At 55.0% G+C, this 14,904-nt stretch overlaps 6 protein-coding genes across 6 annotated transcripts; 3 read left to right on the top strand and 3 right to left on the bottom strand.

Annotated features, from left to right (window-relative positions):
• Nucleotides 1–56: 56 nt before the first annotated feature.
• Nucleotides 57–1,852, top strand: BJX67DRAFT_377896 (potassium channel family protein; the record flags this gene model as incomplete). The annotated part of the gene is made up of 3 exons (XM_071032224.1): nucleotides 57–164; nucleotides 211–314; nucleotides 364–1,852. The coding sequence occupies 3 exons, from the start codon at nucleotides 57–59 to the stop codon at nucleotides 1,850–1,852; spliced, it is 1,701 nt and encodes a 566-aa protein (XP_070889518.1).
• Nucleotides 1,853–2,041: 189 nt separating this feature from the next.
• On the bottom strand, nucleotides 2,042–3,207 carry BJX67DRAFT_377895 (uncharacterized protein; the record flags this gene model as incomplete). The annotated part of the gene is made up of 3 exons (XM_071032223.1): nucleotides 2,042–2,971; nucleotides 3,015–3,115; nucleotides 3,162–3,207. The coding sequence occupies 3 exons, from the start codon at nucleotides 3,205–3,207 to the stop codon at nucleotides 2,042–2,044; spliced, it is 1,077 nt and encodes a 358-aa protein (XP_070889517.1).
• Nucleotides 3,208–4,835: 1,628 nt separating this feature from the next.
• BJX67DRAFT_241832 (putative MFS transporter) lies at nucleotides 4,836–6,823 on the top strand. The gene is made up of 4 exons (XM_071026108.1): nucleotides 4,836–4,874; nucleotides 4,930–5,155; nucleotides 5,198–5,246; nucleotides 5,291–6,823. Exons 2-4 carry the CDS (start codon nucleotides 4,976–4,978, stop codon nucleotides 6,514–6,516), a joined length of 1,455 nt encoding a protein of 484 aa, XP_070889516.1. The 5' UTR covers nucleotides 4,836–4,874; nucleotides 4,930–4,975; the 3' UTR covers nucleotides 6,517–6,823.
• BJX67DRAFT_241855 (nitroreductase family protein) lies at nucleotides 6,806–8,252 on the bottom strand. Its single transcript, XM_071026109.1, has 4 exons — nucleotides 7,589–8,252; nucleotides 7,422–7,536; nucleotides 6,949–7,369; nucleotides 6,806–6,877 (listed from the first exon to the last, which is right to left on the bottom strand). The coding sequence occupies exons 1-3, from the start codon at nucleotides 7,922–7,924 to the stop codon at nucleotides 7,167–7,169; spliced, it is 654 nt and encodes a 217-aa protein (XP_070889515.1). The 5' UTR covers nucleotides 7,925–8,252; the 3' UTR covers nucleotides 6,806–6,877; nucleotides 6,949–7,166.
• Nucleotides 8,253–9,795: 1,543 nt separating this feature from the next.
• On the top strand, nucleotides 9,796–13,184 carry BJX67DRAFT_370066 (oleate hydratase; the record flags this gene model as incomplete). Its single annotated transcript, XM_071030870.1, has 5 exons — nucleotides 9,796–10,107; nucleotides 10,167–10,753; nucleotides 10,800–11,225; nucleotides 11,459–11,899; nucleotides 12,041–13,184. The coding sequence occupies 5 exons, from the start codon at nucleotides 9,796–9,798 to the stop codon at nucleotides 13,182–13,184; spliced, it is 2,910 nt and encodes a 969-aa protein (XP_070889514.1).
• A 77-nt stretch (nucleotides 13,185–13,261) lies between these two features.
• BJX67DRAFT_390407 (polysaccharide lyase family 1 protein) lies at nucleotides 13,262–14,503 on the bottom strand (the record flags this gene model as incomplete). The annotated part of the gene is made up of 2 exons (XM_071034635.1): nucleotides 13,262–14,285; nucleotides 14,355–14,503. The coding sequence occupies 2 exons, from the start codon at nucleotides 14,501–14,503 to the stop codon at nucleotides 13,262–13,264; spliced, it is 1,173 nt and encodes a 390-aa protein (XP_070889513.1).
• Between the last annotated feature and the right edge of the window lie 401 nt (nucleotides 14,504–14,904).

Here is a 14,904-nt window from a genome sequence, read left to right as displayed (position 1 = left end):
GATGAATCCCCTGATCAGTCCGTCATGACTCCAATCTCGAATAACGTCTGTCGAGCATGGCTCCCTGGAAGATAGTCGAGAGCAGGGAGCACAAGGAGCCGCAGAGCCACCCGAGGCACGCCCAGCAGCGATGGCTCTTTGTCACTGGGCTCCCCGTCCTTGCGGTAAGCCTCATCAAGTAGGAGTCGTTCAGCGCCTGATCGAGAGTAGGGTACGCTATGTGTCATGGCGATGATGTTCAACATCTGCGCGCTGTCCAGTGCATGGCAGCAGCCTCTTAATCCCAATGATCGAAAGATATCTCGCCCAACATGGTAAGAGTGCGCCCTAAAAGAGGCATCTCGATAAATCAAATCTATCTAGGACGGTCGCGTTGCAAGTCGTCTCGCTCGTTATCGCGGTCGCTGCGTATATCGTCTTCTTCCTGCTGATGCGCATCCATGATCGGCCGGTAACCGTCTTCTGCGTCAGCGCAATAGGCTGGCTCTTCGCCGCTGCCCTGCTATTCAGCGTCGTAGGAGTCTCAGTACACCGACACCGCAGCCTGACACCCCATCTTCGAGGAGAATATACCCAAGCCTTTTACTACGGCGTCTTCGCCGCCGGACTATATGCCCTGGTCGCCCTCTTTCTAGCGCTGTACATCGTAGGCTTGCCCCGAATCCAACTCAGCAGCGACCATCGTCGTCGCGTGCAGCGCACAAACATCCTGCTGCGGTCGCTCTGGCTCGCCATCGTGCTGCTCGTTGGCGCAGCCATCTACCGCGCAGTAGAGGGCTGGCCGCTGCTCGACGCGCTGTACTTCGTCGACTTCACCATTCTAACCATCGGCATCGGCAACCTTGCGCCTCGCACGCACCTCGGACGGAGCCTGCTCTTTCCCTACGCCACGGTCGGGATCATCGCGCTGGGCCTCGTGGTCAGTGCCGTCCTGGCCTTTGCTCACGACATGCGCACCATGAAGCTGCGCATGCAGATGGCCCAGGTGCGCGGCCGCTGGGAGAAGCAGGCGCAGTCGCAGGGCGCAACTCGCGCCGCCTCCCAAGTCCACGAGATACACCGCGTCAGAGCGCAATTCCGCCGCCGCCGAAACCGCAACGAACTCATTCTCTTCCTCCTCGCGTGGCTCGTCCTCTGGTTCATCAGCGCGGCTGTCTTCCGCGCCTCAGAAACCCAAAATCCCCAGGGGGGGAGCGCGTGGTCGTACTTCGTCGCGCTGTACTTCACGTACACCTCGCTCACCACAATCGGGTATGGCGACTACTACCCGACTAGTAGCCTGGGCAAGGCGTTCTTTGTCTTCTGGTCGCTGCTTGCGTTGCCTGTTTTGACGAATCTGGTTACGGCCATGGGCGAGCTTCTGCATGGGGCTCTTGTCTTTTGTTCCGGGGTGCTTTGGAGACGTGGGGTTCGTGCTGTCCATATGCTGTGCGGGCGCTGCTTTGCATATCGTGGAGAGGACGAACGGACAGGTACAGGTAGGCCAGCGATCTCGATCTCGAACTCGGCCTTGCAGCACATCCAAGGCGAGTCCGTTCAGGACGATGGCGCATCACAGAGCCTCCTCCGCCTCTTGATCGTCGATGAAATGGACTACCTGATTTCTATCCTTCGAGACGGGTCGGAGATCGACGACCTCGTCGCCGCCCACTCTCGGGTTCTCTCGCTGCTGCAGTCGGGCGAGCAGGAGGGTGCGCCTTTCACTGCATCGTCACGACCGCATCACCGTCGCGAAGAAATCGCGAGAGTCCTCGGTCGCCATGGCGTCGAGGATAGAAATACCGAGATTCTCGGTATGCTGACGCTTTTGGCCCGGAAGCTACGTGTCGAGTTGGGAGGTGATGGGCTGTGAAGAGATGGTGGGCGGAGGCACTCCAAAAGATTATTTATTCATGGTTGCTTGATTCTTAGAGCAGGGGGCAACGTTGGGAGCAGGTCAGCGCCTAAAGTGTAATTGGGTATCTATGCAACTATCGTCTATGCTTGTCGATGCAAGAAGTGATATAGTACGCAACGCTTCCCAAACGCCAGTAGCCAGAATTTAGATGGGCAGAGGATCGTGACGGCTCCAGCCTCCACTATATGAACTACTCCAGCTGCGTCTTCCAGCATTGAGGATGGTAGGGTATCGCTTGGGCGTGCCGTCGGATCCTCGATCCAGCGAGGTTCGTTCGGGCTCTGGGCTTTCAGTGAGGCTGCGAGGCAGCTCGATGTGGGAGCAGTCAGTGATCTCTATCGCAATCTGGGGTACGGTCGTCGGTTGTCCGTAAAACCGCGTCTCGGGTGATATCTCTTTGGGCGATATCTTTGATGTCGTCATTGACGATGTCTCGTTGGACGACGATACTGCCGTGACAACCCGCGGCAGACTCTCTACAGGTCCAGAAGGGAGCTCAGTAGCCACGGACTTTTGCGGCACTGTTCTGGCAAGCTTCGAGAGGCTGTCGACGGAGAAACGCCTCTTGACCGGTCGCAGCAGCGTTGAATGCAGTATCTTCATGAGCGGGTAGGTCTCCGGAGGCAGGGCAACGTCACCGCGCAGTAACTGCCACGGAGCGACATCCTTCTGGTACATCTTCCTATTTGCATCGGCTCGCTCGCCTATTGTAGTCCCTTCTAATGTTGGACCTCCAAAGACCGTGCGTGTCTTGCAGTATGCGAATATATCGGCCCCATAGGACTCACCTGCGAGCTCGGCACTGCGTCCGAACGGCCCAACCGCAATTGACGTGCCCTGGCCTAGGGTGAATGTGTTTCCCTGCAAGAATTTCTCGACGGCAGCCTCCGTGTTCAGCACGTATACGTATTCGGTGAGTTCCATGCCAAACTGGCCCCTCGAGCTCAGTTTGCCAGTCTCGATGGCCGACGGGGCAGACCAGGTACCGTTTGGAAGGCGAGCGACGACGATTCCAGAGCCGAATCGAAGGGATCGCATCATTCCGACCTCGAACACGCTGAAGATGGCCAGACCCTGCGCTGTTAGCTTCGTTGTGACGTCGAAGGAGACCGCTTACCTTTGCATTTTCTAGCACCGGCTTCGGGATCCGTTTGTCCAGTGTCACAACATCGGGGTTGATAAAGGAATCTAGAATTCTCTCGGCTTTTTTGCATTCGCCTGGGAACATTAGCAATGGTCTCGCACCCCAGGAGGAAGGCCATACCAGCTAGCGAGCTCGAAGTCAACGACGAGGGCAGGGGGTTATGCATTTTGGCAAGCATCTGGAATCTCCTATCCTTGCAGGTTGAGGATGGTAAGACATGACGGAAATAAAGAACCAGCAAGGATTTCCACACGCCCGCATCTTAATATGCAAGAGCCAGAACTCTCGCTCCAGTATGACACGTCCTGCCGTGCGGCTATGAAAAACGCCACGAGGGGCGATGCTGGCGAGGTTAACTGAACCAACACTCTGCTCCAGCGCTTATTCGTGCCAGACGACAGCGTTTGTTTGGCTCAGGATCCCTCTCAGAGTGGCGGAGCGCAGCCTTTGTTGACTCGCACCGTGGCGGAGGAAATGAAATTGGGGGCGAGAATGCGGCTCCATCCGCTGTCTGTGCGGTGTTCTCGATCTGTGGAAGAGGAAGGATGGGCTTGGGCAGTGTTCATCATTGTATAGCCGAATTATCTGTCGATACCTGAAGTTGTGTGGCCTCATTCGAGTCGAGGTATCCAAGTCCTCTGCTTGTGGATACAACTCCCACTCCCACAGGGCTGAACACCTGCTGCGTGAGTCCAGCATCTGGCTCGCCCGTTGATTCCTGCTGATCATCTTGCGAGCTTCATTGCGAACGACGGTCGCGTCGTGGGCTCATTCCCTCTCCCTCTGCACTCCATCTGGTCCATGTTCAGAGAACGAAATGTCATGCTCTCACACCGCAACAAAAACAACTTCCCCGAACCGGGTATCGGCACATGTTTAACCGACGACTCTCGAATCACCTTCACCCAGAGTGATGTACTAGTGTGAGGCAGTGAGGATAGCATCGCCTAGCGCTGCACAGCCAGGGCTCTGACCCACTGACGGAAGGCACCACCAACACTGCAATGATGGCGACGGGTTATCCTCGAATGCATCGGGATTATTCCCACGTGGTCTCGCGTGTCCTGCCTATTTTCAGAGATACAAATCTTTCTTTCTGTCCATCCGCCAGAACCACGTCTCATCCCTAGCAAGACTGACGTCCCCGACACCACACCCCGAAACGTTGTATCTCACTGCTCTCTTTATCCAACATGTCAGCTTCCCGCCCGGTCGGCTTGAGCTGTCCATGACAGGGCCATTGGAGCGCTCTCTCGGGCTCCCCGCTGGAAGTTGGGGCTATATTTAGTACCTCACGCGATCCATCCACGCCCAAAAGCTGGGTCAGACAGGAGCAGATGAGCTAAAAACCACCCTCTCAACCAGGTTTTCACCACGGGAACGGTCCGAACTACAATCCCCACGTTGCAGTTCCGACCTGGGACTGTGACTTAAGTCCCAGATGTTGGTTGTAACGCGGGGGAATTCCGAGCCAAAAGACCATCCACAACAGCCAAGAGGCGAGGACCAGATCGGATCGCGTCAACTGCCGAGATTGTGGCCCAGCCGAGGTTGCATTCGTTTCGAGTTGACAGACGCCAAATTCCCCAGATTCAGATCAGATTGCGGGGGCGGCTCTTCTTTATTTACCTGGGAAGATCTCCTCGAGTTGCATCCTCCTTTCAGAATGACTGTCGGCCATCTCCTTCTCGCAGAGACACACCACTGAGCGCTATCAAGTCGCCACGTCCTCGAGACCGCAGTCAACATGCGGAGTTCTGCGACTTTCCTCCGCGTCTCTTCGAGCAGAAAACCCCCGCCCTCGGAGTGCAAAGTCGGCTCTTGAGCAGCTTGGTATGGGTCCCGATCACGGCCCACCCCGTCCCATGTAAATAACGCTGTGCCCCAGAAAGAGCTGCATCTCCTTCTCGTGCAAATAGCTACTCCGCAGCATTATGGACACAGAACTCGCCGGCAAGTCTCACGACGCGTTCGTGGAAGATGTCCCCACCGAAACGGATCGCAAGCTCGATGGCGAGACCCTCCGCCGACTGGACTTTCTCCTGATGCCCATGACTCTGATTCTGTATCTCCTCGCCTGGCTGGATCGCGCAAATGTTGGGAATGCGCGAGTAGTATGTTGCACTTGCCTTGCTGTCTACTAAGCTGACCTTCAGGCCGGTCTCGACACCGATCTCAACCTGAGCGACTATCAGTACAAAATCGGTACGTAAGACTTCAAAAACAATTGGAACCCGCTAACTCTTTAGCTATCACGGTTACATATGTCCCCTACATCGCCGCCGAGCTGCCCTCCAATCTCATCCTCAAGAAAATCGGCCCGCGTATCCTCCTCCCAACCCTCTGCACGGCATGGGGTCTCGTCACAATCCTGCAATGCGAATCCCGCAACTTCAGCGGTTTCGTCGCGTGTCGCTTCTTCCTGGGCCTCTGCGAGGGAGGTCTCTTCCCAGGTATCGTCCTCTACCTCTCTGGGTTCTATCGCCGCCACGAACTCCAAGTTCGCATCGCCCTATTCTTCTCCGCGGCCTCTCTAAGCGGCGCATTTTCGGGTCTCCTCGCCGCAGCTATCCAACAGATGGACGGAATCCGCGGTCTGCGCGGCTGGCAATGGATCTTTATATTAGAGGGCCTATTCACCGTCTGCTTCGGCCTCTTCTCCTACGCCATGCTCCCAAACTCCCCAGAGAGCGTAATAACGTTCAAACCCCAGCACACAGCCCACTGCCTGAAGCGCCTCCAACTCGACGCAAACCTCTTCGAAGACGACAAAGTCACCCTCCGCAAGGTCCTCTCCGTCTTCAAAGACGTGCACGTCCTCCTCGCCTGCGCAGTCCTTTTCTGCAGCGGCACCTGCCTCTTCGGCCTCGCCTACTTCTCCCCCTCAATCGTACAGGCAATGGGGTACGGGAGCACACGCACCCAACTCATGACCGTACCCCCCTACGCCGTCGCCTTCGTTGTAACAATGATAATCGCGTACATCGCCGACCGCTACCGCCAGCGCGGGGCCTGCGCCTTCGTGACGACGGCCGTCGCCCTCGTCGGCGCCGCAATGATGCTCAACGGCCGCAGTATCGCCGTTCGATACTCAGCGCTCATCCTCCTCGTCACGGGGATCTACGCCTCCGCGCCGTGCCTCATCTCCTGGGTCCCCAATAACTCCGCAGGCCACGTGCGACGAGCGACCGCCGTCGCGCTCGGGTTCATCTCAACCAGCTCCGGCGGCGTCATGAGCACGTGGATCTACCCGAAGGATTCGGCGCCGTATTACCAGCTCGGCGCGCGGTTCAATCTCGCCTTGACCGTTATTCCGCTCGTCGGGCTTGTCGCGCAGGTGTTGCTGTTGAGACAGTTGAATGCACGGAAGGAGAGTCGCAAGGCGGAAATTCTGGCGGGGTTGGAGGGCTTGAGCTCCGAGGAGCAGTTTGAGGTGTTGGGCGATAGGCATCCTGATTATCGGTATACTTATTGAGCTGTGCTTGGCTTGCAAGTTAGCTGGATTCGAAGATGAATTGGACAAAGGATCATAAATATGACGTAAACACACGAGCACTTTTGCATCCAGTGTGCACTCTGTAAATATTGCCCTTGTACTGAATACTTTAGATTCAAATAATTGTCCGCGTATATTATATATATATTACCAAGCGGTGCCGATCTGCTCTGCGTAATTCGCATCCTAGCGAGACCGGATTGTGAGTAGGAGCTGTGAAACAACTGGTGAGAGTGAGTAAAATTGCTTGCATTTGTCTGAGAGTCTTGTTGCTGGCGGCCGGGGGCGTCTCATCCTTCCGGGGATCAAACGAATCCGGCCCAGGGGTGGAGCAGAAAAGCTTGGCTCATGTCAGGGTCGGGTCAGATTCTGCCCTGGCCGTTGGTCTGGGTGATCTGGAAAAATCCTCACAGAATTTAGAATATTTTGAGACAGGGAATTTTAGATTTTCCTTTTCGATCGACATCAACATCGCTCGCCGGGACGTTATCTGATTGGGTCCTGCTTGGTTACAGGCTTCAAGGGAGTGAATCTCGATTGGGATTGCGAAGAAATCTTACAAGGCTTGACGACGACTACTCGCTGATGCAGTCATGGTTCATTCGCTAATTCAAATCTACAACGCTAATCTATTTCCCGAAAACCTTGTAGCGGTCCTCGAGAGGAGCGAAGGTCTTCTCGGCTGGTCCAGAGGTCGGAGTCCCGAAAACCAGCTGGGCGTCGAGCTTCCAGTTCGCAGGGAGATTCCAGGTCTTCTGGATCTGCTCGTCAATCAGGGGGCTGTAGTGCTGCAGGTTGGCGCCGAATCCCTCAGACGTAAGCGCGGTCCAGACTGCGATGGTTAGCCACGAGAACTCGCGATAGAACAGGGCTATGTTACATACCAAGGTACTGCGACATGGCGTTGGACTCGAGGGCAAAAGGGTCGAACTTGTCTGCGTAGATGGCAAACTTTTCCTTGATATCTTTGAGAGCGTCGTAGTCGACGAAGAAGAGAACCTAGTCCATTAGCAATCCGTTCATCGCGAAATCAGGAAGACGAAGGACGTACGGTTCCGTAACCAGCGCGGAATCCCTCAAGCTTCGGCTTGGTGGAAGACTCGTAAGCCTCCTTTGGTAGAACGCCGGCAGCAACGAGCCCCTCCATGGCCTGGAGAGCAATGTCCCACACTTTTTTGTGCTCGTCCTTCAGGAGGAGCACAACACGGGAAGTCTGGGTGTTGAAAGAACTGGGGACGTGGAGGACGGCATCCTTGACGATGGCCTCAATGACCTCGTCGGGGATGGGGCTCTCGGCCTTGAGGCCATAGATCGTGCGGCGGGCCTTGGCAGCCTCCAGTAGAGTGGCGGTTGCAGGGTTCTTGAACTCGACAGCGATAGATCCCATTGTGGCAGCGTTTTCTAGATATTGAGTGTGTTAAGAGAGGTGTTTGTGGTATTGGAGCGGATTGTGTCTGAAAAGACCCCGGTGTTCTGGGTGGATGTCGCCTTTTATCTCTCGGTGTTTCGGCTGCTGTGTCTCTCGCAATTCCGCTTCCCAAACACGCTCATTGGCGGTTGTCCAATCGGAGACTCGGACGGGGTCCCAATGGGTCCATTGGTAAGCGTTCGGGGTTTCTTAGAAATTCAGGAACCATTCCAGAGACGCCTGCCCAGGAACTCGCAACCCAGAGCAGCTGCGATTACCAACATCTGAACTTAATTCCGCACTTGCAACGCTCTGAGAGTGAAGCCTCCCAATGTGGCTGGAGGCTGGAAGGCTGCGACATTAGTCAGCGGAAGTGCTCATGTTCCGGCCGAGATCGAGTTGGAACACGTGACTTGTAGAACCGATTCTCGATGCTTCGCCAAAGCTCGGCGTGTTCCTCCTCCGTCACCATCCTTTGTCATTGATTTACTTCGATCGAGGGGTGCCTTGCATCTCAACTAAGCTAAGTCGTCAGTCTGATCGAAGATTAGCATGGCCTGGTGCTCTTGCGTGATCATAACACGGTTTCACAGGGCATTCGAGTCCACGACATTTGGGGTCGATTGACCGGTCAAACCGAGCAGCATCATGCCGCCTCGCGACTGACACATCCATCGTAGGATGCTCTGGATGCCACCCCCTGACGCCCGCCTACTTGAGCTTCAGGGTATCGGAGGCTGCGACAGGCACAAAATGGCAGACAAGTCGTGTCTGCTAGCGCAAATAAGAGGCGGTCCTTCAGCTCCCCCTTGGTCGTACGCCATTGGAGTGGGAGGCGACAGTCGGGATGGCGACGCAAAGATATTGCCTTGTAATGAGATACTGCTGCGCACGTTCTGCGGGCAACTTTATGGAAAGTAGAAGCTTCGGTTGCAACGGGAGTACTGCCCACATCCAGCCTCTAGTAGCGGGCTGTTCGTCTTTGCCGAATTCATCGGTAGGCGCGTACGCCTTGAAATTGTCTCCAGGGGCATCTCGGGGTACTGGACGGGCGCGAATTGCCTCAATGTTGAAAGGTGAACAGCCTATTCTTGCTACTTGACTCTCCAGTACAGCATCGCCGTAGGACACAAAACGATACGTCCATCGGAAGGCCGACGAAAGGAAAGACTGCAATATAAACCCGTCAGATACTCCAGCATAGATTGCTCGTTATGTCAGATGCTGACGGAAAACATCTCCGACCGATCGTCTCCGAAAGAAGGAAGTGTCACCAGTTCATATTCGGGGGACATCCAGGTATAGGGAGATCAATTTCCTGTGCTGTCAACTTCAACTCCCTCGCTTCGACGCAGGGGACTGCCATATCGTTCTGATAAGCTTCTGGAGTCAGCGACAGCGACTCAGTTCCACCCAACAAAGCGGACAGACAATCTCGGAATTGGCCATCCGGAGCAAGTCAGCTCGTGCCTTCCTCGGTTATACTCTCGATACCCAAAGAAAGCCGCTGTATCTCCATCGGAGTGCTATGAGCCTGCAAACGACTCAGCTACGGCGACTAAGCAAAAAAGAGACCAGAAACGCTCTTGCCGTTCCTCGGTCCGCATGCCGATCCTGAGGCACATGCGGAATGCCCCGCCAATCGTGCTGCTGCGAATGAGGAAGCTGCACTGGATGTCCTGCATTCCTTGGTCCTTTTCCATGCGGGCCTCATCATGAGGCAAGACTGCACCGTGGCCCGATGACTTCGTCCTGTTTTATAAGGATCCTGTAAGCCCGGATCGAGTCTCGACCTGGGGTCCAAGCGCTATACCCTCAATCTAACCTGTCTTTGCATCCACATATGCACCATGGATAATCGCCTTGCTAGGGTCCTCGTTCACCTAAAGCAACTGCCCATTCGTGCCCTTCTGGCGACGTTCTGGAACAATCGCAAGCGGCGCTATGGATTGTCGGCTGCTGTCCTCGCTGCGTACCTGCTCCTCGCGCGCTCGCTGCGGTACCGGCGGCTGAAGCGTCTACGAAAGGTGTATGGCAAATACACCACGCGGGAACAGATGGCCACCATGACGGATCATGATGCGTGGGAAATCCAAAAGACGATGCTCGTGATGGAATTTCCATCGTCTTCGCTGAAAGCGCTGCAGTTCGCCTTGTTCAGGGTACTTCTTCCATATGGTTCTATCTGGCCTTTATATCGGCACCGTGCTAATCCCGGCAGACATATGGAATCCCGACAATATCCAGCCTCCTGCTCAAGACCTCCCAGTTGTCAAATCCGGCTACTTCTTTCAAGCGGTATGTCGACACTGGCGCTCTTATTGGGCAGTTCATGGCTTTTGATCCCACGTCCGAACGGGCACAGACAGCCATTGCCCGCACCAAGTTTCTACATACTGGGTACCGCGCAAACGGCAAAATCCTTGAGTCGGATATGCTCTACACGCTTAGTCTATTCGCACTCGAGCCTATCCGCTTCATTTCCATGTTCGAGTGGCGTGAGCTGAGCGATCTCGAGCAATGTGCTATCGGAACGTACTGGAAGAGTCTCGGTGACGCTTTGGAGATCAGCTTCGAGGTCCTCCCTTCAGGACCGCATGCGTTCCGCGACGGATTACATTTCCTCGAGGAGCTTCGGGCTTGGAGTCTGAATTACGAGGTGGATTACATGAAACCGAGCCCGCAGAACAAGGAGGTCGCGGATAAGACGATGGATGTGCTCGTTTATGCCCTGCCATGGTTCCTCAAGCCGCTAGGCGTCAATTTTGCATCCTGCGTAATGGACGACCGACTGCGAGTGGCGATGATGTATGTCGTCTTTCCTAGACTTCCCTTCTCTCGCTAACAGCAACAGGTATAACCCACCTCCTGCGGCGTTCAAGACCATCTTTTCGTGGTTGGTGTCACTCCGCAGATTCTACCTCAGCCACCTAGCTCTCCCTCGAGCTGATTTCCAGCGAATTGAAATCTTCACTGATAAGCCCAATGAGTACGGTCGCTACTACGTCAATATGTACGATGCCATTCCTTACTACGTGAAGCCGACGATCTGGAACCGTTGGGGTCCAGCGGCGTGGGTCAGGTGGGCGATGGGGATGCCCCTACCAGGCGACGAGGATGACAAGTACTACCCGCTCGGTTTTGACTTGGAAGATCTCGGTCCGAGGTGCTTTGAAGGCAAAGGCCGTAAGTCGGTGGCTGAGATTCGGGAGAAACTGAAGAAGGAGCGGCGAGGACAGTCGCCGTTTACTCCGGAGCTTCCGAGTGCTGAGGATGCGAAGTTCGACGTCGACAATGGCGACGTCCCCCACGTTTGAGGTTTGAATTTAGCAACAGATACATTATTCATAGTCAGAATGTATTGATCCTTGTGCCATCAGTCTGGCGTCATAGAGGAGAGCTCCCCGGGTTGTATCCATGGGTCATCGCACCTTCGAGTTCTTAAGTCATCACTGCCCTCCCCCGCAGCGGGGATCTCGACAATTCATCGACAGATAAATCTATCCAAATCAGAGCAAACATGGCGACACGCCAAGCGGATCGTCTCGATGCGTGGATCTTAGGCAGTGGTATCGCCTCGCTGACGGCCGCGGTGCATCTCATCCAAGAAGCTCAAGTGCCGCCATCACGCATTCACATCATCGAAACCCTCAATGTCGCAGGCGGCACCACTATTAGTTATGGAAACGCAGAGAGCGGGTACGACTTTCGTGCGAGCATTCTGCCGCCATTCAACGATGTATGCATGGAGACGCTGCTCTCGTTAGTACCCTCTCTCTCTGATCCGAACCGCACGGTGCGCGACGAGATCTTCGACTTCGCAGAGCCTGAAACTGTGCGGGCGCCGCGTACGAGGTTCCTGACACGGAAGCCGAATGGCGTCGGGCGTCTTGATGGGAAGAAGATGCAGCTGGGAATGCGAGATCGCATCGACCTGTTCATGCTGGCGTCAAAGTCTGAGAAGGCCCTGCAAAGAGCGCGCATCTGCGACTTCTTCCATCAGAGCTTCTTCCACAGTACTTATTGGCTAACACTAGCTACAACGTATGCCTTCTCGTCTGTGCGTCCTCAGTGTATGAGAACTAATGGGAATAGCTTCTCCCTGAAGCCCTCACACTCAGCCGTCGAGTTCCGCCGATATCTGCATCGCTTCCACGACCTTCACGACCTCAACAACCCTCACATCCTTGATCTCGGCAAGTACAACGTGCACGAGTCCATCATGGTCCCCATCGCCCACTTCCTTCAGACCAGAGGAGTCGACTTCCGCTTCAGCACCACCATCTCCGACATCATCTTCGCATACGACAACCCTGAAGACCCAAACGAGCCAACGAGGGTCAGAGCAATACAAACCTCCCCAGCACGCGGACGCAGCGCAACCATCTCCTCGCGCGAGGAGAAGACAATCCAACTCAACCAAGACGACATTGTCATTGTCACCTTGGGTTCGGTCCTGTCTAGCATCCTGACAGGCGACAACACGCGCTCCCCGCCGTTCCTGGAACGCCTCACGACCAACTTCGACTTTGAGTCGGGAGCCGATCCAATCGACCCTTGGTTGGACGAAAACTGGCTCCTCTGGCTGGAACTCTGCACGAAGCATCGCAAGTTTGGGAACGCGTATAACTTTTGTACGAGACTCCACGAATCCCGCCTGGAATCATTCACAATCACCCTCTCCTCCCCAGAATTCTTCGAACGACTTACGGCAACAACAGGTGATGAACCCGGTCCGACTACTACACTGACCCTGCGCGATTCCGCCTGGCTAATAACACTCCGAATTCCCGGCCAGCCGGTCTTCCCAGGTCAGCCATCTCACACTCAAGTATGCTGGGGGTACGCCCTCCACCCGGAAAAGGAAGGAGACTACGTGAAAGAACCGATGCTCGACTGCTCCGGTAAGAAAATACTCACTGAAATCCTCCACCATCTGCACTTTGAGCCTGAATCAATTCTCAACAATGCAATTACGATCCCGTGTATTCAGCCCCGAGCTGCGGCGACGCTGCTACCCCGAACTCCGGAGGATAGACCTCAGGTTATACCGTGGGGCACGTCAAATATTGCGGTTATTGGGCCGTTCGTGGAGATTCCGGACGAGGTGGTTGTTACCACGGATTATAGTGTTCGCGGTGCACAGATGGCCGTTCGCGAGCTCATGGGGGTTGACAGGGAGGTGAGGAAGAGCAAGAAGACATCGGCAGTTCACATGTTAGGACTTCATGTACTCTAAGTTCATTGCAGTGATGGATGTAGACGTATGTTCATACACATCGGAGACTAAACAATCCGGAGACTCAGTTAAGCAGCCTAGATCTTGCCAACGCCGGCATTGGCAACGACATTCGTTGCCACATCGCCAACTCCATCGTGCTCCACAAGGCTGTCCTTGACCTGCGCGAATTCGTCCAAAACGGCCTGCTCAGTCAACTCCGGGAAGGTGCCGGACCCAGCCAGTTGATTCCACTCGCAGATGTACCCCAGCGAGGCTGAGCAAGCGCTCGCCGCATCCACAGTGGGCGTATCGTAGACCAACGCTCCGGACGTCAAAGTCGCGTCCGTGATCGGGGTATCAACAGTATCGAAGTAGTTCCCTTCCAAGAGAACATACGTATTCGTATCAATGTCAAACGCATGGCCCCCGATATCCTGGAAATAGTTATTCACCCCGTGGAACAGGATCTTGGAGTCCGTATTCGCCGTCCCCAGGTGCGGCGCCCTCCCCGAGAGATCATGCAACCAGTTGCCCTGGAAGGTATACCAGTCCTCCTCCCCGATGAGCAGCAGCGTCCAGTAATGCTTCCCATTACATCCCGCAGACCACTCCGTGACGCCATCAAACTCGTTATTCGAAATCGTCACATGCCCCGCGGCACCCCAGCCCGAGACTATAAACTGCCTGCCCGCCAGCGAGAACTTGTTATGGTCAATCCACACACCATCACACCCATCCAGGGTAATCGCATCCCCACCCCAGACATACTGCGGATTCAGCTCCGTGATGTGGATGTTCTGGATAATCACGTTGTTCGTGCCCTCGCTCAGCCGCAGTCCCTTGCCGCGCAGGACGCCCGCGTCCCCGACCCCAACGATACTCTTGTTACTCCCGACTTGCATCGGCGAGGGCCCCGCGTTGTCGTACGTGCACTCGACCCATGTGCCGTCGTCGCATGTATCCTGGATCCAGGCTTGGCCGGCGCTTGTCCCGCCTTCGCAGGTTGTCGTTGCGGTGCTGCAGCATTGCGTCGAGGTTTCGCCCTCCGTGCCGATGAAGTTCCATTCGCGGTCGATGAGGATTGTGCGTGGGGTGTCGTCTGATATCCAGGAGACGAGTCTAGTCTTTTGTTAGTGTTTCTTCGTTGAAGTGGTGATGTAGGGTCTGTAGGGGGAAGGGAAGGGCTACTCTTCAAGGCTGGAGGGTGTTTGTGGCTCTGCGTCGCCTCCTCCTGTTGTTCCTGCTGCGAAGCCGGAGGGCGTGCCGACCACTTGGGCTTTTGTTGTGGCTAGGTGGAGGAGGTAAGTGAAAAGAGAATATAGAGCTGTTTTCTTCATTTTGGTTGGATAGGATCGAACTGAGGTGAGAGATGTCCGGACGAACTACAACGCATGGATTGAGGAAGGTTTTTATAGACTCGATATCTCCACCTGGCTCGACCTCCATGAGAAGCCAGCTCATTTAAATAATTTATCCGACTCAGCGAAGCTTGACGCGCGTTTCGAAAAGTGGAGCTATCTACAAATGAAGCACCCCGCCCTGATGACAGGGCAATCTACGGAAGATTAATTGCACGTCACTTTTCAAGAATATCATCATCAGACGAACCACAACTCGAAACATTTTCTTAATTCCAAACAAACACGAGGTCTATGTCCAATCTCTCCGGTCCCATCGTGGGTATTTCTCGGTTTTCAGTGGATCCCACCAATCACTTTGAAACACTGACGACAAAGGA

The sequence above is a fragment of the Aspergillus lucknowensis genome (assembly GCF_044049455.1).
Source record: "Aspergillus lucknowensis strain CBS 449.75 chromosome Unknown BJX67scaffold_5, whole genome shotgun sequence".
Taxonomy (NCBI): Eukaryota; Fungi; Ascomycota; class Eurotiomycetes; order Eurotiales; family Aspergillaceae; genus Aspergillus; species Aspergillus lucknowensis.
Note: the sequence above shows the minus strand (reverse complement) of the source record. Positions and strands in the feature narration are given on the sequence as shown.